Source organism: Otolemur garnettii, unplaced genomic scaffold (genome assembly GCF_000181295.1).
Source record: "Otolemur garnettii isolate 467f Iridium unplaced genomic scaffold, OtoGar3 scaffold00048, whole genome shotgun sequence".
Taxonomy (NCBI): Eukaryota; Metazoa; Chordata; class Mammalia; order Primates; family Galagidae; genus Otolemur; species Otolemur garnettii.
The window spans coordinates 7,779,508-7,806,362 of NW_003852443.1; the positions used below are offsets into that span (position 1 = coordinate 7,779,508).

At 39.0% G+C, this 26,855-nt stretch overlaps 1 protein-coding gene across 3 annotated transcripts in view; it reads left to right on the plus strand.

Annotated features, from left to right (window-relative positions):
• Positions 1–26,855, plus strand: part of TTN (titin) — a 276,966-nt gene that overhangs the window by 164,991 nt on the left and 85,120 nt on the right. For all 3 annotated transcript variants that reach the window (XM_023514176.1, XM_023514175.1, XM_023514177.1), the window contains 44 exons: positions 212–338; positions 433–696; positions 979–1,245; positions 1,374–1,637; positions 1,726–1,865; positions 2,012–2,138; positions 2,263–2,529; positions 2,641–2,907; positions 3,764–4,030; positions 4,125–4,264; positions 4,671–4,797; positions 5,527–5,669; positions 9,991–10,114; positions 10,664–10,930; positions 12,563–12,660; positions 13,581–13,749; positions 13,859–14,125; positions 14,232–14,498; positions 14,592–14,870; positions 14,962–15,370; positions 15,474–15,598; positions 15,692–15,958; positions 16,733–17,002; positions 17,093–17,395; positions 17,493–17,795; positions 18,065–18,252; positions 18,475–18,589; positions 18,696–18,980; positions 19,084–19,235; positions 20,304–20,451; positions 20,606–20,783; positions 21,335–21,456; positions 21,551–21,838; positions 21,950–22,246; positions 22,368–22,554; positions 23,283–23,398; positions 23,496–23,795; positions 23,987–24,286; positions 24,379–24,484; positions 24,582–24,778; positions 24,862–25,167; positions 25,267–25,545; positions 26,078–26,377; positions 26,486–26,788. In XM_023514176.1, coding sequence (XP_023369944.1) covers positions 212–338; positions 433–696; positions 979–1,245; positions 1,374–1,637; positions 1,726–1,865; positions 2,012–2,138; positions 2,263–2,529; positions 2,641–2,907; positions 3,764–4,030; positions 4,125–4,264; positions 4,671–4,797; positions 5,527–5,669; positions 9,991–10,114; positions 10,664–10,930; positions 12,563–12,660; positions 13,581–13,749; positions 13,859–14,125; positions 14,232–14,498; positions 14,592–14,870; positions 14,962–15,370; positions 15,474–15,598; positions 15,692–15,958; positions 16,733–17,002; positions 17,093–17,395; positions 17,493–17,795; positions 18,065–18,252; positions 18,475–18,589; positions 18,696–18,980; positions 19,084–19,235; positions 20,304–20,451; positions 20,606–20,783; positions 21,335–21,456; positions 21,551–21,838; positions 21,950–22,246; positions 22,368–22,554; positions 23,283–23,398; positions 23,496–23,795; positions 23,987–24,286; positions 24,379–24,484; positions 24,582–24,778; positions 24,862–25,167; positions 25,267–25,545; positions 26,078–26,377; positions 26,486–26,788 — 9,715 coding nt within the window. The remainder of the gene's footprint in view (positions 1–211; positions 339–432; positions 697–978; positions 1,246–1,373; positions 1,638–1,725; positions 1,866–2,011; positions 2,139–2,262; positions 2,530–2,640; positions 2,908–3,763; positions 4,031–4,124; positions 4,265–4,670; positions 4,798–5,526; positions 5,670–9,990; positions 10,115–10,663; positions 10,931–12,562; positions 12,661–13,580; positions 13,750–13,858; positions 14,126–14,231; positions 14,499–14,591; positions 14,871–14,961; positions 15,371–15,473; positions 15,599–15,691; positions 15,959–16,732; positions 17,003–17,092; positions 17,396–17,492; positions 17,796–18,064; positions 18,253–18,474; positions 18,590–18,695; positions 18,981–19,083; positions 19,236–20,303; positions 20,452–20,605; positions 20,784–21,334; positions 21,457–21,550; positions 21,839–21,949; positions 22,247–22,367; positions 22,555–23,282; positions 23,399–23,495; positions 23,796–23,986; positions 24,287–24,378; positions 24,485–24,581; positions 24,779–24,861; positions 25,168–25,266; positions 25,546–26,077; positions 26,378–26,485; positions 26,789–26,855) is intronic.

Consider the following 26,855-nt stretch of genomic DNA (forward strand, 5'->3'; position numbering starts at 1 on the left):
ATTACTTTGGGCTTCTAACGTCTCAAAGAAGGGAAAGAATTTGATGCAGTATTTGTGGACAACTTAGACAATTTTGTAAAATTTTATGACAGGTGATGTCCTGCTTACTTGTATTAGTAGTAATTGTTTTTAACTTCATAGAACCTGTACCTGAAACATTTCTCCTCTAGGGGAATTCTTTCAAATGCTAGCTAGAACTATTGTTTTTCAGACCTGTGAAATTAAAGCAGAAGGAGGAAAACGCTTCTTAACTTTGCACAAAGTCAAACTGGACCAAGCTGGTGAAGTCCTGTACCAGGCCCTCAATGCAATTACAACCGCCATTTTGACAGTAAAAGGTACGGGGCTCTCAGAACTCCCGAAGGGGGCTCAACCTCATGTCACATCCCTCTGCATTCTGGAAAACCCTCACTCTTTATGTTTGCTTTTCAGAAATCGAACTTGACTTTGCTGTGCCCCTGAAGGATGTCACTGTTCCAGAAAGGCGACAGGCTCGATTCGAATGTGTCCTCACCAGAGAGGCAAATGTTATATGGTCAAAAGGACCAGATATAATCAAGTCATCTGACAAATTTGATATCATCGCCGATGGGAAGAAGCACATTCTTGTTATCAATGATTCTCAATTTGATGATGAAGGCGTATACACGGCTGAGGTGGAGGGCAAGAAGACCTCAGCACGGTTATTTGTTACAGGTGAGAGAGCTGAGATCTGTGCTATGTCACATGCAGGCGTATCAACATTTGACTTTACAGAGAGAACACCAAGTTGTAAAAGCTGTGACATTCAGCACCCCTACTTAACTTTCACAGATCACCAGAACAACCCCCTTCATGTTCTTAAATGGAGCTCTACTTCGAAAGATGAATAAAATAAATGCCCCATAAAATAGGTCCCTTCTATTTAGGCAGGTCAGAGCGGACTCTTTCTGGAGATCCACTGAGTTTCTGAGCCTTCTATCCATGCTTGTGTTGCAGGTGTCAGACTGAAATTCATATCACCTCTTGAAGATCAAACAGTGAAAGAAGGTGAAACAGCCACTTTTGTTTGTGAGCTTTCTCATGAAAAAATGCACGTGGTCTGGTTCAAAAATGATGCCAAACTCCACACAAGCAGAACAGTCCTCATCTCCTCCGAGGGCAAGACCCACAAATTGGAAATGAGAGAAGTGACGCTGGATGACATCTCTCAGATAAAAGCCCAAGTCAAGGACCTGAGCTCCACCGCACATCTAAAGGTCATAGGTAAAGACAGCCAGTTTATGGACGGTGGGCGCGGGTCGTCACTAAATATTCTGCAAGCTGTTACTCTTTCATAAACTTCAGTTTTCACATTCTTCTGATAATGCTGTTTTGCTGAATGTCTTTTACAGAGGCTGATCCTTACTTCACCGTGAAATTACATGACAAAACTGGAGTCGAGAAGGATGAGATTATTTTGAAGTGCGAAGTGAGCAAAGACGTGCCAGTGAAATGGTTCAAAGATGGGGAAGAGATCGTCCCTTCACCCAAACACTCTATCAAGACAGACGGCCTGCGCCGCATCTTAAAAATCAAAAAGGCCGAACTGAAAGATAAAGGCGAATACATGTGTGACTGTGGTACAGACAAGACACAGGCCAACCTGACTGTGGAGGGTGAGCTGCTCAACCGTGTGAAATTCACCACGTGGGAACCCACAGCTTATTTGTTCAGTTATATTAATGAAATTTTGTATCATTTCAGCTCGACTAATTAAAGTGGAAAAGCCTCTGTATGGAGTAGAGCTGTTCGTTGGTGAAACAGCCCGCTTTGAAGTTGAGCTTTCTGAGCCAGATGTTCATGGCCAGTGGAAGTTAAAAGGGCAGCCTCTGACTGCTTCCCCTGTAAGTCAAGATTAGCTGATCATACAGGAAGGGGGTTGCACGGTGGTTCAGGATAAAGAAAGGGCTGAAATCTTTTGACGATTTGGAGGAATAACTATTTCTGTAAATGCTGTTCTTTCTTTTCTTCTCATCCTCGCTCCAAACAGGATTGTGAAATCATTGAAGATGGGAAGAAGCACACTCTGATTCTTTACAACTGTCAGCTGGATATGACAGGCGAGGTTTCCTTCCAGGCTGCTAATGCTAAATCTGCAGCCAATCTGAAAGTGAAAGGTAGGTGCTACTCATCGGCCACCATTCTGACTTCATTTTCAAGACTTCCGATAAGCCCCTGCATGCAGGGGGCGCTCACCAGGAGAAGTGATTTCTGACTTTATCCACTGTCCTTTTCTTTCAGAACTGCCTCTTATCTTCATCACACCTCTCAGTGATGTCAAAGTCTTGGAGAAGGATGAGGCTAAGTTTGAGTGTGAAGTGTCCCGGGAGCCCAAAACATTCCGTTGGCTAAAAGGAACCCAGGAAATCACAGGTGATGACAAAATTGAGCTTATAAAGGATGGCACGAAACATTCAATGGTGATCAAGTCAGCCGCTTTTGAAGATGAAGGAAAGTACATCTTTGAAGCTGAAGACAAGCACACAAGCGGCAAACTGATTATTGAAGGTGAGTATCTTTATCCAGTAGGCCTCCCCTAAACTGACTTGGGATTTTTGCTTTGATTTTTATATAAAATAAACTACTGAAATGAATGCGATCTTTTTTTTTTCTTGATAGGAATCCGGCTTAAATTCCTCACCCCTCTCAAGGATGTAACCGCCAAAGAGAAGGAAACTGCTGTGTTTACCGTGGAGTTGTCCCACGATAACATCCGAGTTAAATGGTTCAAGAATGACCAGCGCCTGCACACCACCAGGCGGATCTCCATGGACGATGAAGGGAAAACTCATTCAATCACATTCAAAGACCTGTCTATGGATGACACCTCCCAAATTAAAGTAGAGGCTATGGGGCTAAGTTCAGAAGCTAAGCTTACTGTGCTTGGTAGGTGCTTTTTAAATTTAAATTTTATTTTATTAAATTTAGCATAAATATGTCAGAATCTATTATAAAATAGTCTTCTAAGCATATTTTGCCTGAAAGTAGCCCCAGTCCTTAAGCAACTATCACATATGATATCAGGCTTATTTCTAAAACACTTTTACCTAAAAATATGAAGAATTAAAAGTAATGGAGATTCTAGCTGAGGCCCATAAAATAGCCAGTTAAAATCAAAATTAAAACTCTGAATTAATTCTTGAGCTTTATTGTATTTAAAAGTGGAATATATAAATACTTTCCCTGTCTTCACTTCATCAAAATAATTCGGAGAAATATTTTTCAAGTTTCTAATTAGAGAAAATAAAACAGAACTACATTAATAAGCTCATTGCTTTTCTTGGCCACTTAATATCAAGAAAATTAAGTATGAAGTTTAACATGTATAGACACTATTAAAGGCAAACTATTAATTGATTCAGAAAAACTAATAACATGGATCTGAAAGCTTAAAGGTAAACTAGACATAATAGAGTTGCCAAAAAAAAATTAGAAAAATATAGTCAACTAATAGAGGAACACATAATTCTATCTGAAGGTAAATTTCATAGTTTCTTTCAAACAACCATTACTAAAATATTTTAAAAGATAATATAGATGGACTAGATCTTGGTAAATTGCATGCATGGATTCCCTTTCTAATATTTAGAGAACTTTTGAACATAAACATGTTAAAGGATTGAACACTGGATACAATTTTAAAATATACCCAGAGCTCTGTGAGTTGCCTCTTGAACTTTCCGAGAGATGGTCATTTCCCTAGGTGGTTACTAACATTTTCTTACTTATACTTTACTCGCAGAGGGAGATCCATACTTTACAGGAAAGCTTCAAGATTACACCGCCGTAGAGAAAGACGAAGTGATTCTACAGTGCGAAATTAGCAAAGCAGATGCTCCAGTGAAATGGTTTAAGGATGGGAAGGAAATAAAACCGTCCCCAAATGCTGTCATTAAGGCAGACGGCAAGAAGCGCATGCTTATCCTAAAGAAAGCTCTGAAATCAGATATCGGACAGTACACCTGTGACTGCGGAACAGATAAAACCTCGGGAAAACTTAACATTGAGGGTAAAGAAATCTCTATGAGTTTCACTCTTAAAGCCATTGAAATGACTTGCGCCAGAGGCTAACAGCTCCTGTGTGTGACCTTTCATTGTTCCAGATCGGGAAATTAAACTGGTCCGGCCGCTGCACAGCGTGGAGGTGATAGAAACGGAGACAGCCCGCTTTGAAACAGAAATCTCTGAAGAAGATATCCATGCCAACTGGAAACTGAAGGGAGAGGCCCTGCTCCAAACACCTGTAAGGCTATTTCTGAACTTGTCAACATCTAAAGAAGCTGTGTGAAACAGAAAAGAGCAGGTGGAAGTCAGAGTGGGCACAGGGCGTTTAAAACAAGAGAGCAGGTTCTCTGCCAGACCCTAAGCCAATGAGGGGCATGGGCTGTAAAGGGGTTCACACAGGCACGCCGTGTTATTTTTGATCCAGCAGAGTGGGAATGAGCTTGTAGGGATTCTGTGTTACTGCTAGTTTGTTCAGAATTATATACAGTTAAAGTGAATGCTGCTTTTCTAAGAGTGCCTGATTTCACAAAAGAAAGTTGATGCAAAATTTCCTCAGCATTTATTTGTAGGTTCTATCCTTAGGGCAAAATAAAAACTTCAAGAAAAATGATTTCCTATGAAACTTTTGCTGTTTTTTGCTACAGGATTGTGAGATTAAGGAAGAAGGCAAAGTGCATTTCCTCATTTTGCACAACTGCCGCCTGGACCAGACGGGTGGGGTAGATTTCCAAGCTGCCAACGTTAAATCTAGTGCCCACCTCCGAGTTAAGCGTAAGTATTATGGATTTTTGCCAAAAACTAAAGAAACCCTTTTGCAGAAAAATGAATGTGAGCAAAGTTAATTGGAATTATTTGATTAGAAAACTTTTTTTAAAGTTCAAAAACTGGCTTTCTTATATTCACTTGACCTTGCCATTTGAACAAAAGAAAATTTAGCAAGTCAGATTTTCCTCATCTGGAATTTTTTCATTGAAAGTAGACATACATATAGTAAGGATCTAACTCAGAACTGCTAAAGTGGCTGAACACTGTAGCACCATAAAGAAAACTTTGCTGTGTGGACATTTCAGACTCAAGAAGGGAGGCGGGAGCTTTGGGTGAACATTTTTGGAAGGTGCAAATTGTTTGATGGATATGGACAGCCTCTGAGATTGAGGGCCCCTTGTCCTCTCCCAATCAGAGTCTTAGTTATTTTGGAAGTCACATACCTTATGTAGCAAGGGGAACTTGACGCCTGGCAGAGAGACAGATGCAGCGCAGATTCTTGCTGACCTTGTACATCCAAACCAAAGGGCCCTACAAATACCCACTCCCCAGTCACCAGCTCTCCCCATCGCAGCACCACAAGGCCATGCTCACACGAGAGTTACAATAGGAGCCAGTCCTGTGGCTCTTTCCTTCCTGAAGAAAGCAACCGTGGAGATTCATACCTGAGTCTGCATTTATTCTTTTGGAATTACAAAATGAGTAATACGAAGCTGTTTCTTTCCTCCCGAAAAGCACGAGTAATTGGTCTTCTGAGGCCCCTAAAGGATGTCACCGTGACTGCAGGGGAAACAGCCACTTTCGACTGCGAGCTGTCTTACGAGGATATCCCAGTGGAATGGTATCTCAAAGGGAAGAAACTAGAGCCCAGTGATACGGTAAGAAGCAGGCAAATGAGTGCCTCGTGTTACTGCTCCCTTTCCTCTGGGGATCTTCAGCTTTCACTTCTGCGTTCCTTTTTCTCTGCACTTTCTAACGTCCCTTCCATCACGTTTGCCTTTTTCCTGCCTCCTCTAACCTGATTTCTGCTGAAACCGTAAAGCAGACTTTTCAAATTTTTCTTGTGCTTAACCTGATGTTTTTATTGACATAGAAATACAAATTTAAAGTATGATCAAGTTTTTGTGTTTTGAAGAAAAGACGAACACTCTTTAGCTATCATTGATAATTCGTTTAACCAGAAGACAGGAAAGATCAAAAGGCTTTCTGATTGGATGTTCTGCAACAATGGTGCAGGTTAAGTTTGAAGGTTAATTCCCTATTGTCTAGTGTTCCACATATAAGGGGATTAAGAGGAGAAGACTGAAATTCCATTTCAGGCAGTTGATCAAGTAGTTGAGATAACTTCTCGGCAGATTTGCTCTTTAAGCATTTCTCCAAAGCTATTTTTAACCTTCAAGTGCTTTGAGCTGTGCAAATTCTGGAATGCAAATGGACTATTTAAAGTGCAACTGATGGTACTGACAAGAAAGAAGGGTGGCTGTGGTCCTCCACATGTATGAATGGATATATTTCAAGAACTTTTGGTAAATAGCCAGCTCCCAGTGTCAGCTTTCACTAGCGTTCTCTATGCCCAAGATGTTAGCAGTAAGTGAAATAAAGGATTATTCAAATAGGCCAAAGTGCAATTTGCCTAAATTGACCTATATATTTTGTCCACTATGGACGTGTTTACATTATCTTGATTTTGAATTCTTGAAATAAAATATATAAAATACATCCAGCATGGGGTGGAAGCAAAGCAAAGGACAGTACATGTGCTCTATGGCATTTTCCCCTAATATTTCAGAAATAATATAGAGTGTGGTATCAAGACCGCAACATGAATCAAACTTTGATAATATAAAGGAATATCATTTTTGAAAGATTCATTTAACAAAGAGCCAAAGCAACGCCTTTAAGCAACTGCCTTAAAACCAATCATAAAACTAGTATTCTACAAAAGGGATTAATTCATTAACAGTCCTCTGATAGATAAGGTCTGCCTGTTACACAAATAATAAGGAGAACTTTTTCATCTTTTTTTTACTAACTAGGAAAATCAGCAGTATAGTCAAATTGTAGCTTGAAAATTAAGTTGCATATCAGAAAGCCTTCCTTTCAGTGAGGTCTTCTAAGTTTTAAACTAGGTGATGAGGGCATCTCTACCTTTATTTTACGAATTCTTTTCCTATTAAGTGTGGTTTGATTAACTTCATGTCTAAAAGCAGTTAGCCTGATGCAGTGGCTTATACCTGTGGTCCCAGCTACCTGGGAGGCTGAGGTGAGAGGACCACTTGTGCCCAGGAGTTCCAGGCTACTGTGAGCTATGATCGTGTCACTGTACTTCAGCCAGGGTGACAAAGCAAGAGCACATCTCTGAAAAGAATAATAAAATAAATACATAAAAGCAGAGAGTTGGGCTACTTTTCACAATTCTTTCTAGTTCTATAAATTCATAATTTGCATACTTAAGGACAAATGATGTTATTCTTTAGCTTCTAAATATCTTTTGGCCAAATTAAGAGCTTTTTATTGGAAGATCAATCTTAGTTTTAATGCAGAAGCCATACTATTTTATTGAAAGTGCAGACTACTCAAAAATGTTACTCACATTTCTTTTATTCAGAAAAAAAGAAAGAAAGAAAAGAAATCTAACTGTTAAATTTTATTTCTAGCTGAAATCTAATTTAGCTCTAACTGTTGCTAAAAAATTTTTCTGGAGTTAAAAAGGATCAGTTTACTATACTTTTATAGGGCCTCTTGTGTCTCTCTTGGCATAGGAATTTTAATCCTTTAGCCACCCAACATACTTCAGCCTTTTATGAGCTTGCTTCTACATTGCTTAAATGTCTCTTTCTCAAAAAGAACTTAAATAGAACCTTGTGAAGTAATAAAATCATTTTCTTACATTTTACAGGCTTTGCTTTTATTGCATTTTACAGTCTATCAGAATAAACTTGCTCGTGTCAATTTGGGCCTTTAATCTTCACTTTTTGCAAATTTTTAGCCCCCAAAATTACAACCCCAACCAAATAAAACAGTTATAAGAATAGGAAAGGTGAAGAGAAAATTTTAGAAATGAGTGGTTTGCCTTTTTTTTCTTTCTTTTATCTTTTGTTTTGTGTTTTAAGCTGTCACTTTTAGAAAGGGCTGCTAGATCTTAAATGCCTTTGATAAACTTGGATTTAAACTTCAGTGGTTTAGTCACAGTCTTAATGAGCTTCCATTATTAGTATTTTAAAAGGATAATCTCTAATAGTATCCTTACAGAATCCACCAGAAAATCTTCAGCATTCATTTCATTGGTTTGTTTTTATAAGGTGGCAGTTACTTTTTCCTTCTTATTTTCTTTTAATATAGTCAAAGTAGATTGATACAGGTTATTTGCTGAGAACCACTGTGCTCTGAGAGATGTGCTTGGTAACAGAGAACATTCTGTAGTAACCCTGAGGAATTCAGATTAAAAAGCAATATGTTAGTAGATAAGATATATCTGTAGTGAATTAGAAATTGAGATACTTTTCAAAATAGCCAAAAATCACAGTCCAAAATTTATATTAAAATGTCATTAAAATTCTTTCTAAGAGTAGAATGTGAACATTTTAAAACAATAATTGAGAAAATGACATGAAGGCTGTGTTGACCAGTTTGATGGAAGTATTTCGGATTGCATGTGAAAACCCCACACTGTACCCCAGAAGTGCATTAATGTACATAGTTACCATTCAATAAAAAAAAAAGTCATTAAAAAATGAAATTTTTCTCATTTAAGTACCATAGATTTGAATTCGTAACTTTGTTCCTAGGACACATCTTCATTACCTTCCTATCTGTTGTTTTTCCTTGGCCAATCTCAATTTTTAGGGTAATCGTATGAATAACCATGCCCAGCTCTTAATTAAGGAAAACCTTAATTAAAATGAAACCTTATTTGTGATTCTTTCCTTCGCACCAGCATAAGAAATAGTTCCAGCCGTAAAAACTTTTACATGATTTTTAACTCAAAACGTGCAGAAATAAATCTGGATAGCAGGGTATAGATTCTTACACATTTTAGATCATAGAACTAGAAGAACTCTCAATTCTCTTATCTTTACCAGCACCTCTTCTGTAGCCTCCCCCCCCCCCAATACTTACTCAAACATAGGAAAAGAGAAGAAAAGGTAACATCTTTGCAGTTTTGAACAAAATGAAGAAAGAATTATTTTCACATAGGTTTATCTGGTTTGGAAAATAAACTTAACTGCTAACATAAATGGGAAAAAGAGTGAGAGATTTAGGAGTAGGGTCTGGGTGAGGGTCTGCAAGGAGAGGAGGCCAGTCCAGGGATTTAGGAAAGGCTTTATTAGAAGGAGCAGGGTGGTGTCTGACCAAGAGTCAGCTCATTTTCACATAGTCTCAAGAAGGCTTTTCTCGATGTAGTTGGAATGCAGGTGAGAGGTGTCATCTTTTTCTGCAGAGTGAATGATGCTGTGTCAGGGACCCATTTTAGAATTACTCCCTTCTGCAAAGGTGTGAATCTGGCACCAGGGTCTTTTCTCTAGTGTCAGCCAGGACCAGGGTAGGAGATTATGCGCTCTAGTGTTTCCCAGAAACACTGGCCTTGAGACATTCCAGGGGTGTGGGGAAGGGGTTGCTGTGGTCAAGTGGTTTGATCTCTGACCTGCTTTCTCTTGCTAGCTATCCTACCAGGGTGGCTGTACTCTTGTCAGGGTCGTGAGGATTCCTGCTGCACAAACAGTTGTAGCTCATTGTTACATGGCAAACACCTTGTGTTTAAAACGTAAGGTTTACATTCAGCTTATGATATTTTTTTCCCTTTCATGATTTTGCTTTTTCAAATTAGGAAAACAAAATATATACATACCCAGGAGCAGAATCCAGGCACATGTTTTGTGCGTGTGTGTGTGTGTGTGCGCGTGCATGTATAGCAAAAAAGACCACAGGTATAAACAGAAATTGGCCTAGACAATCTCAGTGTAAAAGGCCTCCTTGTAACTATGTAAAGGTAACTATGAAAACCTAAAGTTTTCTTGAAAATTCCACTATTGGTTAAAACTTTTTAAATAATCATATGCTATACACATGATTATAAAACAATTTGGACAGCTCTACTTCAAGCTGTTTACCTAAATGAATGAAATGCTCCTATAGACTGGATTACTGTTTCCTGTATTCTTAAATGCCCCCCCCCTTTTTTTTTTACAAAACAACTAGGTGGTCACACGTTCGGAAGGAAAAGTTCATACGCTTACCCTGAGAGATGTAAAGTTAGAAGATGCTGGGGAAGTCCAACTAACAGCCAAAGATTTCAAAACTCAAGCCAACCTCTTTGTGAAAGGTAATGGGAGGGCTTCCTTTGAAATACATGTATAATGCAGAGACTTGTGAATCATGCCAACTCTCATTTATCTTTATACAATGAGTATGATGATCATTAATGTCAGCTAAATATTCAAAAGTCTAATTTTATTTTTTACTTCATTTTATCCTACTTCACAGATTATTTTGAAAAGTACTGAGTCAGAATTGACTAGTGTAGCTTTTACTTCCTCCTTCTGTCCCGGTTATTTTTATTGCACATCCCAGATGTTCAAAAACCAGCTGGAAGAAGAATCATTATCAAACTAAGTATCCATCACTTTACTGACTAGGAGTTGACTATTATTTCGTTGGTGTTTCATGGGTTTTAGATACAATTTTCCTCTGTCTGTGCAAATAATGATAAAACATCATTATTAGAGGAAAATGTCTGAGTGGAATCAAAACTTACAAATGAATCTTAGAATAGAAAGAAGCCCGGGAGATGCCAGAGGAAAGTTGAGGAGGTACAGAAAGTCTTGAAGAAGGAAAGGAGAAGTACCGTGGCTAATGAGTCTGATTCTTTCAGAACCCCCAGTTGAATTCACTAAGCCCCTTGAGGACCAGACGGTCGAAGAGGGAGCCACTGCAGTACTGGAGTGTGAAGTCTCCAGAGAAAATGCCAAGGTGAAATGGTTCAAAAATGGAACTCAGATCCTCAAAAGCAAGAAGTATGAAATTATTGCTGATGGCAGGGTCAGAAAACTTATTATACATGACTGTACCCCAGAGGATATTAAAACATACACTTGTGATGCTAAGGATTTTAAGACTTCCTGTAACCTGAATGTTGTGCGTAAGTATTCTTACATAGGACTTTGGGTTTTAAACTCTTGGATAACAAAACAAACACTTTTTTGCATGTTCTTCTTGGCCTAACTGCATTTCTTGGCAGTATTTAGATTGACGCTGACCTAACCTGATTCTTTATGACTTTAAAGAAAAAAAGAAAAGCTTTATGCTCCCTCTGCTCTGCTGAAGGACAGATGGATCACTTTTCGCTATGCTTCTGCTCTCTCACTGAGTTGTGAGCAGATGCTCTCTTTGCCTACGTGAATGCGTAAGCCTACTGCATGAATACGAGGAAAAAATGAATATAAAAGATAAGTAGGGAGCCCTGATTTCCAAAAAGTGAAAAGTTATTTCCATGTGGAAGGAAAATGAATCTTCAGGTCTGGGGAACAACTAGAAAACGAGCATGAAACTTCAGTTTGAATAGGAGCAGATGAGAGGTTGGCTGTCATACAACAAAGCCTTGAATATAAGTCACCCTCTGAGAATAAGAACGGATAAGAAGAAGGATTGAGGCCTAGAGTCTTTGAGTCCCAGATTCTTTGGATGGAGAGAGCTCTAATGGCTTTTAGCATTACTTCTTCCTTTGGTGAAAAATATCTTTTTTCAAAATGCCACATGCTTGCTCATTTGTTTCATTCATTCCTTTGTCCAGTGATGACATTTTTCGGTGCAGATTTTTGTGCAATACTTGTTTGTTTGGTTTACTCGCTTCCCATCAGTCAACAGCTAGTAGGCTTGACTTCATGCATTTTGTACTGTGTTATTCTTCCCACCACGTGGTTGCCCTGTTTTCGCTTATGCCAGAGTAGCTTCTTGGGCCTCCTTCCTCCCCTTGTCATGTACCTCCACTCCAAGAAGGCGCAACTGCAATTAGTTATCTTCAAGTCTTTTAGCCAGAATCTTGTTGATCGAGAAAGGTCATCTTGGGAAGGACTCACAAGGAGCTCTGAAAGAAGGAAAAGCAAGGGGCAGCTCCACAATCCTATACGTCAGCAGAATTAATTCTGGAGATAAATAAAATGTAAAAAACCAAATTGCCCTCCCATGCAAGACACATTGCTTTGTTGCACTAATAGATTTTATGCCTGACTTACTTGTGACGTCTTTGAAGCTGATTTTTTTTAAAAAATGCTAAATGTGCGTGATTTCAGTTCCTCACTCATGCCTCTGAGCCATTCACAAGGCTGATCACAGTGCTTCAAGCTGTATCATCAATGAATTTTGCTAGTTTCTAAAAGACTACGTGGCTGCCTGAAATAAGATGTTTCTTTGCTACTGGTGTCTCCTTTGACAGTATCTTTCAACCCTGACACAGTAATCAATAAAGATTTTTCTTCCAACTATTATTTTGGAGGACCAAGATGGCCCTCTAATATATATACTGTATTGTGTGTGTGTGCGCACGCTATTAGCTGGACATATAGTATGCCACACAATTTTATGTAAAATACAGAATTATATGAAAAGTAAAGCATCATATTTGAATGGTATCTCTGAGTGATTTCAAAGTAAATTGTCACTATTAAGATTAAAAGGTCCTCCAAAAGACTCACTTTTCTTAATGTATACCATAGTCATGTCAGAGTACATTTCCAGAAACCTCATTTTGAATTTTATTGACGTTTCCTTATAGCTCCTCATGTGGAATTCTTAAGACCACTCACAGATCTTCAAGTTAAAGAAAAAGAAATGGCTCGGTTTGAGTGTGAAATTTCCCGAGAAAACGCTAAGGTTTGTGATCATATACCTGCTGTCTAAATGACTTGATGTTTAATTATGGTCTAGCAAAAATGGGAGAAAAAAAGAAGTTAGTCAAATTTTCCTCTGATCACCATTTTACTTTTAAAAATTATTTTAGTGGCTCGGCGCCTATAACTCAACCGGCTAAGGCGCCAGCCACGTACACCTAAGGTGGCGGGTTCGAATCCCCAGCCTGGACCCGCCAAACAACAATGACGGCTGCAACCAAAAAATAGCCGGGCATTGTGGCAGGCGCCTGTGGCCCCAGCTACTTGGGAGGCGGAGGCAGGAGACTCGCTTGAGCCCAGGAGTTGGAGGTTGCTGTGAGCTGTAATGCCACGGCACTCTACCCAGGGGGACAGCTTGAGGCTCTGTCTCAAAAAAAAGAAAAAAAAAATTATTTTCGTATAAAACATGTACTCGACTTAATTGTTCTCTGTTTAATGTTATTCATTTATAATTACTTAAAAAGCACTGGACTCACAATCTGGAGACTTAGCTATTACTAGTTTGAATCATATGAAATTGCTATTTGCTATTTTCTTAGATCAGAATTAGTTAAATATTAATGATTATATTGGTCTCAGCTAAGTACTTCTTGTTACCATTAACTACCATTTGCAAGTTCCTTCAAGTTTCTGTCTCAGTCACACATCAAAGGAGTTTTATATGCTCCCATTGTTTTTAATCATTGTTAATGGTATCCTAGAAGCTCACTTAATAATAATTGGTAAGATTATTCTCACTTTTTGGGTTTACTTACATTTGCATCTACCATCATAGTTCTTATACTAAGAAGTCTTGCTGGTTGCTTTCAAAAAAACTCAGGATCATAGTTCCTCTTAGGGACACTTGTGTGAAGGAAAAACAAGCAGGTTTATAAAGAAATACTATATTTACCTTGAATACAGGTTCAGTGGTTTAAAGATGGTGCTGAAATTAAAAAGGGCAAAAAATATGACATCATATCCAAGGGAGCAGTGCGTATTCTTGTCATCAACAAATGTCTACTGGATGACGAAGCAGAGTATTCCTGTGAAGTAAGGACGGCAAGGACTTCTGGCATGCTGACAGTCCTGGGTAAGAGTGCAGTCATCCTTGGCAGAAGTGTATGTGTTGGGAAAAAAACCCCAAAACTTTCCAGTTTAATTCAATGCTTGGTTTTTTTTTTCTTCACTTCTTCTTGCAGAAGAAGAAGCTGTCTTTACTAAAAATCTTGCCAACATTGAAGTTAGTGAAACAGACACTATAAAACTGGTTTGTGAAGTCTCCAAGCCTGGAGCAGATGTGATCTGGTACAAAGGAGATGAAGAGATCATTGAAACAGGAAGATATGAAATACTGACGGATGGGCGGAAGAGAATCCTGATCATTCAGAACGCTCACCTTGAGGATGCCGGCAGCTATAACTGTCGACTGCCAAGTTCACGAACTGATGGCAAAGTCAAAGTCCATGGTATGAAAATTACAGTGAATGACATTTTATTTTTAACAATTCATACTTGTTAGATTTAAGGTACCTATGCCTAAATTTCCAATACCTTGCAACTTTTTCTTTCTAGAACTTGCTGCTGAATTTATCTCAAAGCCTCAAAACCTTGAAATACTTGAAGGAGAAAAGGCTGAATTTGTCTGCTCCATATCAAAGGAAAGCTTTCCAGTCCAATGGAAGAGGGATGATCAAACACTTGAGTCTGGAGATAAATATGACGTTATTGCAGATGGTAAAAAGAGGATCCTAGTTGTGAAAGATGCCACCTTGCAGGATATGGGCACTTATGTCGTCATGGTTGGGGCCGCCAGAGCAGCAGCTCACTTGACAGTAATCGGTAAGTTTGTTCTTGCTTTTTGGGATTTACTTGTATTTGTGTTTATCGCTTTGGTCTTTCTTCATACCATGAAATCTTGTTGGTTGCTTTCAGAAAAACTCAGAATCGTAGTTCCTCTAAAGGACACCCGGGTGAAGGAACAGCAAGAAGTTGTCTTCAACTGTGAAGTCAATACAGAAGGTGCCAAAGCCAAATGGTTCAGAAATGAAGAAGCCATATTTGACAGTTCAAAATACATCATTCTCCAAAAAGACCTGGTCTACACCCTCAGAATCAGAAATGCACAATTAGACGACCAAGCCAACTATAATGTATCTCTGACCAACCACAGAGGTGAAAATGTCAAAAGTGCAGCCAATCTAATAGTAGAAGGTAAATAATTTGTATGGCATTAGAGGCTTTGTTCATCAGTTTCTAGAGTGAAAATAATTACAATCTACATTATTCTTCTCCTTTTCAACAGAGGAAGACCTTAGGATTATCGAACCTCTTAAAGATATCGAGACAATGGAGAAGAAATCTGTCACATTCTGGTGCAAGGTGAACCGTCTCAATGCAACACTAAAGTGGACCAGAAATGGAGAAGAAGTGCCTCTTGACAACCGCGTATCCTACAGAGTCGATAAGTATAAGCACTCCCTAATCATTAAAGACTGTGGCTTCCCAGACGAAGGCGAATACGTCGTCACTGCTGGACAAGATAAATCTGCTGCTGAGCTTCTCATCATCGAAGCCCCTACAGAGTTTGTGGAACACTTGGAAGACCAGACGGTCACGGAGTTCGATGATGCTGTCTTCTCCTGCCAACTGTCCAGAGAGAAAGCAAATGTAAAATGGTACAGAAATGGGAGAGAAATCAAAGAAGGCAAAAAGTAAGCAAGAGCTTCTCATTTTCTATTGCTGTAGCTCTACGTCCACTTTCAACAATTCAGGGGTCCTTACCCAAGCTAACTGATCATTCAACCTTTTCTTTAGATACAAATTTGAAAAAGATGGCAGCACACACAGACTCATTATAAAAGATTGCAGGCTGGATGACGAGTGTGAATACGCTTGTGGAGTCGAAGACAGGAAGTCCCGGGCTAGGCTTTTTGTGGAAGGTACATATTCAGTGAAAGGACAGTTTCAATTTGTGCATATTAGTGACCGATTTTCTAAAAATTATTGACCAAAACTTCACATTTGCTTTCCAGAAATTCCTGTGGAGATCATTAGGCCTCCTCAAGATATTCTCGAAGCCCCCGGTGCTGATGTTGTCTTTTTAGCCGAGCTCAACAAAGATAAGGTGGAAGTTCAATGGCTAAGAAATAACATGGTTATTGTCCAGGGTGATAAACACCAGATGATGAGTGAAGGAAAAATACATAGACTACAGATTTGCGATATTAAGCCACGTGACCAGGGTGAATACAGATTTATTGCCAAAGACAAAGAAGCCAGAGCAAAACTTGAACTGGCAGGTAAGTTCTTTTCTTTTCTTTTAAAATATCCTCCTAATATCACAGTTACACAGATTTTAGATTTCACAGTTATTTAGTAACAAAATCCTTGTGAGAATCTTTAATTTCCTGCCCATATGTTAACTATTCTAATTTCTCTCACTACAAAGTAAGTGACATGAGTAAGGGGAAACTGGTAGAATTCATCCTCACACTTCAAGACCTTGACAATCCCTGGGACATGGTGGCTGTTTATTAATTCCTGGAACTAACCCATCACCCAGAGAGTATTTCCATACCTAAAGATAGCCCCATACTTCTCTACTTTCCATCCTCTATGACTTTAAGGTGTGTTCTCATCCTGACCCAAGACATCCTTATAGACTATCATAATGAAAAAGCCCTTAGTGTACCTCTTATACATTAGAAAAAGTTTGTCTTGTTGATCTTGAACTAAGTATGCAGTGCCTACTTCATTAAAAAAAAAAACCTAAAACATGTTTTTTTACTACCCAGGGTTATTTTGGGGCAAAGAACTGATGTTTTATGATTTCATACCATCTTCAACTCTCTATTCTCCAAACTCTGATAATTTACAACAAAAAAAAAGGGGGGGGGGAGAAAGCTATACCACATTTAAGCCAGTTAATGCTCTCTGCTGTAAAGTCACTATGATGTAACTCCAGGCCTATGCAATAATTAGTTGCTAATAAATGCCAAGTAAAGAAGATAGGATGTAGTTTGACTACAGTTAATTCAAAACTTAAAAGCATCACATGTTATTTTTCCCACTAGCTGCACCCAAAATCAAGACAGGTGATCAAGACCTTGTGGTTGATGTTGGCCAGCCTCTCACAATGGTGGTGCCTTATGATGCCTACCCCAAAGCAGAAGCTGAATGGTTTAAAGAAAATGAACCTTTGTCTTCAAAAACTGTTGATACGACAGCTGAACAAACTTCTTTCAGAATATTAGAAGCCAAGAATGAAGACAAAGGAAGGTATAAAGTTGTGCTTCAGAACAAACATGGAAAAGCAGAAGGATTCATCAATTTAAAAGTTATTGGTAAGCCCTTGAATCACTCAGACTGAATTGGCAAAGCACAACTTAAAGGCATGATAAAATTCCAAAAATTATTTTCTATGTGAATTTCAGATGTTCCTGGGCCAGTACGTAACTTAGAAGTAACAGAAACATTTGATGGTGAAGTGAGCCTCGCTTGGGAAGAACCATTAACTGATGGTGGGAGCAAAATCATAGGTTACGTTGTGGAAAGACGGGACATCAAGAGAAAGACCTGGGTTCTGGCCACTGACCGTGCAGACAGTTGTGAGTTTACTGTCACTGGACTACAAAAAGGAGGAGTGGAGTACCTTTTCCGCGTGAGTGCAAGAAACAGAGTTGGCACCGGTGAACCAGTTGAAACTGACAATCCTGTAGAAGCAAGAAGTAAATATGGTAAGATGTTTTTAAGTGAATAGCAAACTCCTTATTTTTGCTTTTCTCCCCAATATAACCCAAAGCTCTTGTTTTCTTCTTCTGTGGTGAAATCCAGATGTTCCAGGCCCTCCTTTGAATGTAACCATCACTGATGTGAACCGATTCGGTGTCTCACTGACATGGGAACCACCGGAGTATGATGGAGGTGCCGAGATCACAAACTACATCATCGAATTAAGAGACAAGACTTCTATCAGGTGGGACACTGCCATGACTGTCAGGGCTGAAGACCTGTCTGCAACTGTCACGGATGTGGTGGAAGGACAGGAGTACAGTTTCCGGGTCAGAGCCCAGAACCGAATTGGAATTGGAAAACCAAGTGCAGCCACACCCTTCGTCAAAGTTGCTGACCCAATTGGTATGCTCATCAAAACAAGGAAATAATTACTGCATGAAATCCAGAAATTAGGACTCTCAAGTAAAGTAAATCAAATTAAATAAAAGCTAATAAAATGGTAGAACATCAGAATAATTTGAACAAAATTATAGAAATCCAGACTGTGCCTAACTTTTATTTGATAAATTCAATAAACCTATTATTTTAATGAGGATGCTAGAATTGATTCCAGCACTATCTTAATAAATTATCACTAAATTAAATGGTATGCTCCAACTCTTTCATTCCAGAGAGACCGAGTCCTCCGGTGAATCTAAATTCCACAGATCAGACTCAGTCATCAGTTCAGCTGACATGGGAACCTCCTCTGAAAGATGGAGGAAGCCCAATCCTAGGCTATATAATTGAGCGATGTGAAGAAGGAAAAGATAATTGGATTCGTTGCAACGTGAAACTTGTACCTAAACTGACTTACAAGGTATGGCATTTTCATTGGAAAAAAAAAAAAAGAGTCTGGGCACCTGTTGCTCAGTGGTGAGAGTGCCAACCCTGCAGGGGTGGTTAACAAACCCAGGCCTGGTTAACAAAAAAAAAAAAAAGAGAGAGAGAGAGAGAGAGAGAGAGATTTAAAAAAATATTCAGTGTGTGATCATAGATTTAAATGTATACGTATTTTGCAAATATTAATTTGTAATTCTAGGTTACTGGATTAGAAAAAGGAAATAAGTATTTGTACAGAGTATCTGCAGAAAATGAAGCTGGTGTTTCAGATCCATCTGAGATTCTTGGTCCTCTCACTGCTGATGATGCATCTGGTACGTGGATATTTTATTTTTAGATCTGGGAATAGCATAGAGCTACCAGGGGGTAACAAAGACTTAAATATGGTATTGAAAACTTATCAATTTTTCTTCTTTGTAGTTGAACCAACAATGGATTTAAGTGCATTTAAAGATGGTCTGGAAGTTATTGTCCCAAATCCAATCAAGATCCTGGTTCCAAGTACAGGCTATCCAAGGCCAACTGCCACCTGGTCTTTTGGAGATACGTTACTAGAAGCGGGAGACCGTGTGAAAATGAAGACCTTATCTGCCTATGCTGAACTTGTCATTTCTCCAAGTGAACGTCCAGACAAAGGCATTTATACACTGAAATTAGAAAATCGTGTTAAAGCAATTTCTGGGGAAATTGATGTGAATGTAATTGGTAAGGAACTGAACTTTTATCATCTTAAGGCGATTGGGCAATATTAACAAATACTGGTTCCAGCCATCAATGACACTGACTTGTGATTATACTTTTTTTTCAGCTCGCCCAAGTGCACCTAAAGAACTTAAATTCAGTGATATAACCCGAGACTCAGTACATTTGACTTGGGAACCACCTGATGATGACGGAGGAAGTCCATTAACTGGTTATCTTATTGAAAAGCGAGAAGTCAGCCGCAAAACATGGACTAAAGTAAGTTTTCAGCAGTGATGTGTCAGTTCCAGAAATAAGAATCCCCAAAGTTTGAGATACCGTGCAAAACCTTTCGGTGTCATCTCTTTTTTCCTTTACCTCATTGAAAATGTGCCAAAACTTTTTAAAAAGGCATTAATGCTAATGTTTCCTAAGGTATTTCTAACTAGGCTTATATAATTGCCTCATTTTGTGTGTCTAACCAAATTTTCAGCTAGGTCTGTTAAAAAATAAAACAGAACTTACCTACTCACTTTGTATCTGATAAGTACTAAACATGCCCCCATGAAGCTATATGCCTTGGTAAGGAAATTATTTATTTCCCTAGTGGTCGCATGTCTTATTCCACTAGAAAACCTTAGTTGGCCTAATCTTACCATTTTTCTTCCTTATGTTTTATATTGGTTACTAGTCTTTCTCTTCTCTTTTCTAAACCAGGTTCTGATAAATATACTAGTTACTATTCCTTACCCCAATTTAAAATCATATTTGTAATACCCAAGGTAGAAGAAAGAATCAATACACATTGGCCATTTTCTTAAATGTAGATAAAACATGAAATAGTTTCTACTTATATTGAGGGTCAAACATTATGTATTCTACTTTGCAATTTTTCACTCACATGAAATTAATATAAAAATAATCCGGCAAGGCACAATGGCTCACAACTGTAATCCTAGCACTCTGGGAGGCCAAGGCAGGTATATTGCTTGAGCGTAGGAGTTCAGGACCAGCCTGAGCAAGAGTGAGACCCCCCCATCTCTACTAAAAATAGAAAAACTAGGTGGGTGTTTTGGTGGGTGCCTATAGTCCCAGCTACTCAGGAAGCTAAAGCAGGCAGATCATTTGAGCCCAAGAACTTGAGGTTGCTATGAGTTAGGCTGTCACGACAGCACTCTAGCATGGGACAACAGAGTGAGACTCTGTCTGGGGGGGGAAAAAAAAAAAAGAATAATCCTTAGCATTCAAAACAACTTCCATTTGTATCCCTGCTCATGGTAAAATTCTTTTGACATGGAAAACGGGTTTGGGGGCAATAACTAATTAACTGGGGGTTTTTTATACCAGGTAATAGACTTTGTGACTGATCTAGAGTTCACAGTTCCTGATCTTGTTCAAGGAAAAGAATATTTATTTAAAGTCTGTGCTCGTAACAAGTGTGGCCCTGGAGAGCCTGCATACATTGATGAGCCTGTAAATATGTCAGCTCCTGCAAGTAAGTATATTTTTGATGGTTTCTTACCTAACCTTGTGCTACCTGTTTTTAGTTTTAGACCGGGAGTTGAAGTTATGGGGCTAGACAGGGGCTAACAATATGGAGACAACTTCATAGGAGGTCTAAGACAGACTTTGTCTTTCAAATGTTATAGCTGTTCCAGAACCCCCAGAGAACGTCAAATGGAGAGACCGGACAGCCAAGAGCATCTTCTTAACATGGGATCCACCTAAGCATGACGGTGGTTCACGCATCAAAGGATATATAGTTGAAAAATGTCCACGTGGTTCTGATAAATGGGTTGCCTGTGGAGAACCCATTCCAGACACAAAGTAGGTTTTCTGATTATTTGGTACAAGAGTATATGTGTACTCTTACTCACTAAAATGGGAAAATTTGAATGTTAGTCTTTTTCATTTGGAATTCTCCTGGTATGCCTGTTCTTAAAAGTGCTGTTGAACCTACTCCTGCTTAAGGTTTACATTAGTTACACAGTGTGAGCAATCCAGATTTAGTATACTAATCTGAAAATAATAGATCAGCAGCTACAGGCCTGCATGAGAGAAAAACACAAAACAAAACAAAGGAAGGGGGTAGGGCCTCGATTAGTTCCCACCTATCTGGGGCAATGTAGGGGTGTACAATGAAGAGCTCAACTACAGCTCAGACTTCGGACTTCACCTTACAAACACAAACAATGTAACCTAATTGTATGAACCCTCATCTTAACCCATAATAAAAAAAAATTTAATTAAAATAATAACCTAAATTTTAAAAGACTAGTATTGTACCAGAGGCATGAATTTTGGAAAGATTATGAATACTACACAGTGGAACACATTATATACATGACAGTAAAATATCCTCTTTTGTTTCCTGATAGAATGGAAGTGACGGGTCTGGAGGAAGGCCAATGGTATGCCTACCGTGTGAAGGCCTTGAACAGGATAGGTGCTAGCAAGCCAAGCAGACCCACAGAGGAAATCCAGGCTGTGGACACACAGGGTATTTACTTTTGATCTTTGTCTTATCAATCAGGCCCCTGACCTCAATTCTGCTTGAACTTCGCTAACATCATAAATACTCTTTTCCACTTCAGAGGCCCCAGAAATTTTCCTCGATGTGAAGCTCCTTGCTGGTCTCACTGTAAAAGCCGGAACTAAGATAGAACTTCCTGCCACTGTAACTGGAAGACCTGCCCCTACAATAACTTGGACGAAGGCTGATACGATTCTGAAGCCAGACAAAAGAATCACCATTGAAAATGTTCCTAAAAAATCCACAGTGACTATCACTGACAGCAAGAGAAGTGACACAGGCAGGTACATCATTGAGGCTGTGAACATCTGTGGCCGGGCCACTGCTGTGGCGGAAGTAAATGTCTTAGGTAAGGAGGTCTTTCATTTTAAAAGCGGAGACAAGCTCGCTCCAACTACTTTCTTGAAAAAACATGGTTTTAAAAAAATCTTTTCTTATGCCTCTGTAATACCATCCACAGATAAACCAGGACCACCAGCTGCTTTTGACATCACAGATGTAACCAACGAGTCATGTCTCCTAACATGGAACCCACCACGAGATGATGGTGGATCTAAGATCACAAACTATGTTGTGGAGAGAAGAGCAACTGATAGTGAAGTGTGGCACAAGCTCTCATCAACTGTCAAGGATACAAACTTCAAGGCAACCAAATTAATACCCAATAAGGAATACATCTTCCGAGTTGCTGCAGAAAACATGTATGGTGTTGGTGAGCCAGTTCAGGCCACTCCAATAATAGCCAAATATCCATTTGGTAAGTTCTCAGTCAACTGACAAAAAAAAAATAAAAAATGATGCTTATGTCAAATTTGCATTTAGATGTCATATTTATATGTAAGATACATACCATTTTTATATCATTATCTTATCCCTAGATCCACCTGGACCTCCAACTCGCCTAGAACCTTCTGATATCACTAAAGATGCAGTGACTCTCACATGGTGTGAGCCAGATGATGATGGCGGCAGCCCAATCACTGGATACTGGGTTGAAAGATTAGATCCCGATACTGATAAATGGGTTAAATGCAATAAGATGCCAATAAAGGACACAACATTCAGGTATGCCCAAAATCCTCAGCAAACTATTAAAACAGCAATATGTTCAAATTGTCACTCTTTAATCATTTGTATCAAATGACAAATGATTACACATTACCATAAATATTTTTAAATTATTTTTATTTATACTTTCTATTACCATACAATTTCAAAAACAAAATAAATTCTATTTAAGGATGTGTTTCTTAGTTTATTATAAAATATTAACTTTCTGGAAATTTTAAAGTATTTGACCCTCCAACATATTATAATAATGATTACTGTGATAGAGCAGCACCTGTGGCTCAGTGAGTAGGGCGCCACCCATTACGAAGGGTGGCAGGTTCGAACCCGGCCCTGGCCAAACTGTAACAAAAAATAGCCAGGTATTGTGGTGGGTGCCTGTAGTCCCAGCTACTCAGGAGGCTGAGGCAAGAGAATTGCCTAAGCCCAAGATCTGGAGGTTGCTGTGAGCTATGACAGCACAGCACTCTACCGAGGGTAACAAAGTGAGACTCTGTCTCTAAAAAAAAAAGATTACTGTGATAGATATTATATTTAGATTAGTACATTTGGACAAATCTAAAGTGTATGATGATTAAAAAGCAATTCTAAATTTATATTGAAATATTTTAATTAGATTTCCAAATCAGTTTTTCACAATTTAAGTAAATTAGTCTCTTCCATGTAAAAAACATATGTTTTTCCTTCAGTGTTGATGTTATGCATGCATTTTGTTCTTAATTCAGAGTGAAAGGTCTCACCAATAAGAAAAAGTACAGATTCCGTGTATTGGCTGAAAATCTTGCTGGACCTGGAAAACCAAGCAAATCAACTGAACCAATCTTGATAAAAGATCCTATAGGTATTATTTATATAATTTTCTGTGGTTATTTTGAGGCTTAAATTAACTCCTTAACTCCTTTTTGACAAACCTAAATAATGGTTTCCTTGCCTTGCAGATCCTCCATGGCCCCCTGGAAAACCAACTGTGAAAGATGTGGGCAAAACATCATTAATGTTGAATTGGACAAAGCCAGAACATGATGGAGGGGCAAAGGTTGAGTCTTATGTCATTGAAATGCTAAAGACCGGAACAGAAGACTGGGTCAGAGTGGCTGAAGGAGTTCCCACCACCCAGCACTTGCTCACTGGGCTCATGGAAGGGCAAGAATACTCATTCCGAGTTAGAGCTGTGAACAAGGCTGGGGAAAGTGAACCCAGTGAACCCAGCGACCCCGTGCTTTGCCGGGAGAAGCTATGTAAGTTACTCTTGATATCTGAGGTATATAAATTCTTCTCATGTCTGAGAACTCTAACATGAGAGAATATAAAAAAATTATTATTTCCTCCTCACTATAGTATTTACTGGTGGCTACCAGAATATTCAGTAAAGATTGACTATTGTGGATGATAAAAGAAATTGAATTGTTTTTCTTTCCTTCTTGTTCAGATCCTCCATCACCACCTCGCTGGCTCGAAGTTATTAATATCACAAAAAATACAGCAGACCTAAAGTGGACAGTTCCTGAGAAAGATGGAGGGTCACCCATCACCAACTACATTGTGGAAAAAAGAGATGTGAGGCGAAAAGGCTGGCAAACAGTGGACACCACTGTCAAGGACACCAAGTGCACAGTCACCCCGCTGACCGAAGGCTCTTTATATGTATTCCGAGTTGCTGCAGAAAATGCTGTAGGACAAAGTGACTACACTGAAATAGAGGACTCCGTCCTGGCCAAGGACACCTTTAGTATGCTCTCTAACTTAACCTTTGTGACAACAGTTGTCATAGGTTATAACTTTTCCTCTGATTTTTCTAATCATTGATTATTTTTCTTTCAGCTACCCCTGGACCACCCTATGCTCTCGCAGTGGTTGATGTGACAAAACGACATGTGGACCTAAAGTGGGAGCCACCCAAAAATGATGGTGGAAGACCAATACAGAGGTAGAATTTGAATTAATTCATAAAGAATAACTTATACTCCCTGCAAATTCTTAACTTTTTTCATTAATGCTAATGAAATGGTTTGTTATTTCAATAGATACATCATTGAGAAGAAAGAAAAGTTAGGTACTCGTTGGGTGAAAGCAGGAAAGACTTCAGGACCTGACTGTAACTTCAGAGTAACTGATGTTATTGAAGGAACAGAGGTCCAGTTTCAGGTTAGGGCAGAAAATGAAGCTGGAGTTGGTCACCCAAGTGAACCCACAGAGATCCTAGCAATTGAAGATCCAAGAGGTAAGTAGTGCTGGTTGTACAAAGGGTGTTGTCTAGAACTTGATGATGGGACTGCTGATGTGAATGCTTCTCTCTTTCCTCAGGTCCTCCATCACCTCCCCTTGACCTACATGTGACTGATGCTGGGAGAAAGCACATCGCCATTGCTTGGAAACCTCCAGAGAAAGATGGCGGAAGTCCAATTATAGGATATCATGTTGAAATGTGTCCAGTAGGCACTGAGAAATGGATGCGAGTTAATTCTCGCCCAATAAAAGACTTGAAATTCAAGGTTGAAGAAGGTGTTGTTCCTGACAAAGAGTATGTTCTGAGAGTGAGAGCTGTCAATGCTGTCGGTGTCAGTGAGCCATCTGAAATCTCTGAAAATGTGGTAGCCAAAGACCCAGACTGTAAGAACACAATGTCTTTTACAATTAATAAAATAGGCCTGATTCATATACAATATTTTGACATACTCTTTTTTTTCTCTTTTGGATGATATCTTACAGGCAAACCAACCATTGACTTGGAGACTCATGATATCATTGTTATTGAAGGTGAAAAGTTAAGCATTCCTGTTCCCTTCAGAGCTGTCCCAGTCCCAACTGTTACTTGGCATAAAGATGGCAAAGATATCAAAGCAAGTGATAGATTAACAATGAAGAATGATCACATCTCTGCACACCTTGAAGTTCCTAAGAGTGTCCATGCAGATGCTGGAGTTTACACCATTACACTGGAGAATAGGCTTGGCTCAGCAACTGCCTCAATCAATGTCAAAGTCATAGGTAATCATACTTAGTTAATTTTACAGCGCTAGTAAAAATGGCTTAATGAATTGACCATTTGTAAATTAAATGACCTTTCAAATTACTTTTCTCCATATGAGAAGTAAAACAGTTCTAAACTCTGATTAGACTAATTTACATCGGTTTTAATTATTTGCATGTGAAATGCTAATTTAAATAAGAGATTTAGCATTTCCAAATAATGTTGAAATAACCAATATTCATTTCTTAATTGTATATATTCACATTCATACATAATGTTCTCAACCAGGGTTAGTAGCATTTTCTGCCCTACCCCTAAATGATGTCTAGAAATTTATGAAGCCATTTTGCTTGGAACAAAGACTGGGATAGAGAGGTGCTGCTAACAGTTAGTAGTTGGGGGACAAGAGTGCTAAATGCTCTGCTGGATGAGGGACACTTCTGCACAGGAAAGATTATCCTACCCAAAATTGCAAATAGTCCCACTTAGAAATTATTAAAACACTGGTTTTCAGGATTAAAAAATAATAAACAATTTTATTTGTACTAGGCTTACCTGGACCATGCAAAGATATTAAAGCAAGTGATGTGACCAAGAGTTCTTGTAAATTAACCTGGGAACCTCCAGAATTTGATGGTGGAACCCCAATTCTTCATTATGTCCTGGAACGCAGAGAAGCTGGGAGGAGGACATATATACCAGTCATGTCTGGTGAGAACAAACTGTCTTGGACTGTGAAAGACCTCATACCAAATGGTGAATACTTCTTCCGTGTTAAAGCAGTCAACAAAGTTGGTGGAGGCGAATATATTGAACTAAAAAATCCAGTCATTGCTCAAGATCCAAAGCGTAAGTTTGGGCATGAATATACCATGGCCAGGGATTAATATGCAACATTTCTGTTTTAAGAAGATGGTTTTCCTGACATTAATAAAATTTTTTGTTGTTGTTCTTCAGAACCCCCTGATCCACCTGTGGATGTTGAGGTCCATAATCCTACAGCTAAGGCAATGACAATTACATGGAAGCCACCTTTGTATGATGGAGGGAGCAAGATAATGGGTTACATCATAGAAAAGATTGCTAAGGGTGAAGATACATGGAAGAGATGCAATGAGCACCTGGTACCAATTCTGACCTATACAGCAAAAGGACTGGAAGAGGGAAAGGAGTACCAATTCCGGGTGCGAGCTGAGAATGCTGCTGGGATTAGTGACCCTTCCCGGGCCACTCCTCCAACCAAAGCTCTAGATCCTATTGGTAAGTCTTGTTCGGTGGGGTTGCCACTTTCCCTGTGTAACACAAATGAAACTACTGGTTTTGTCAG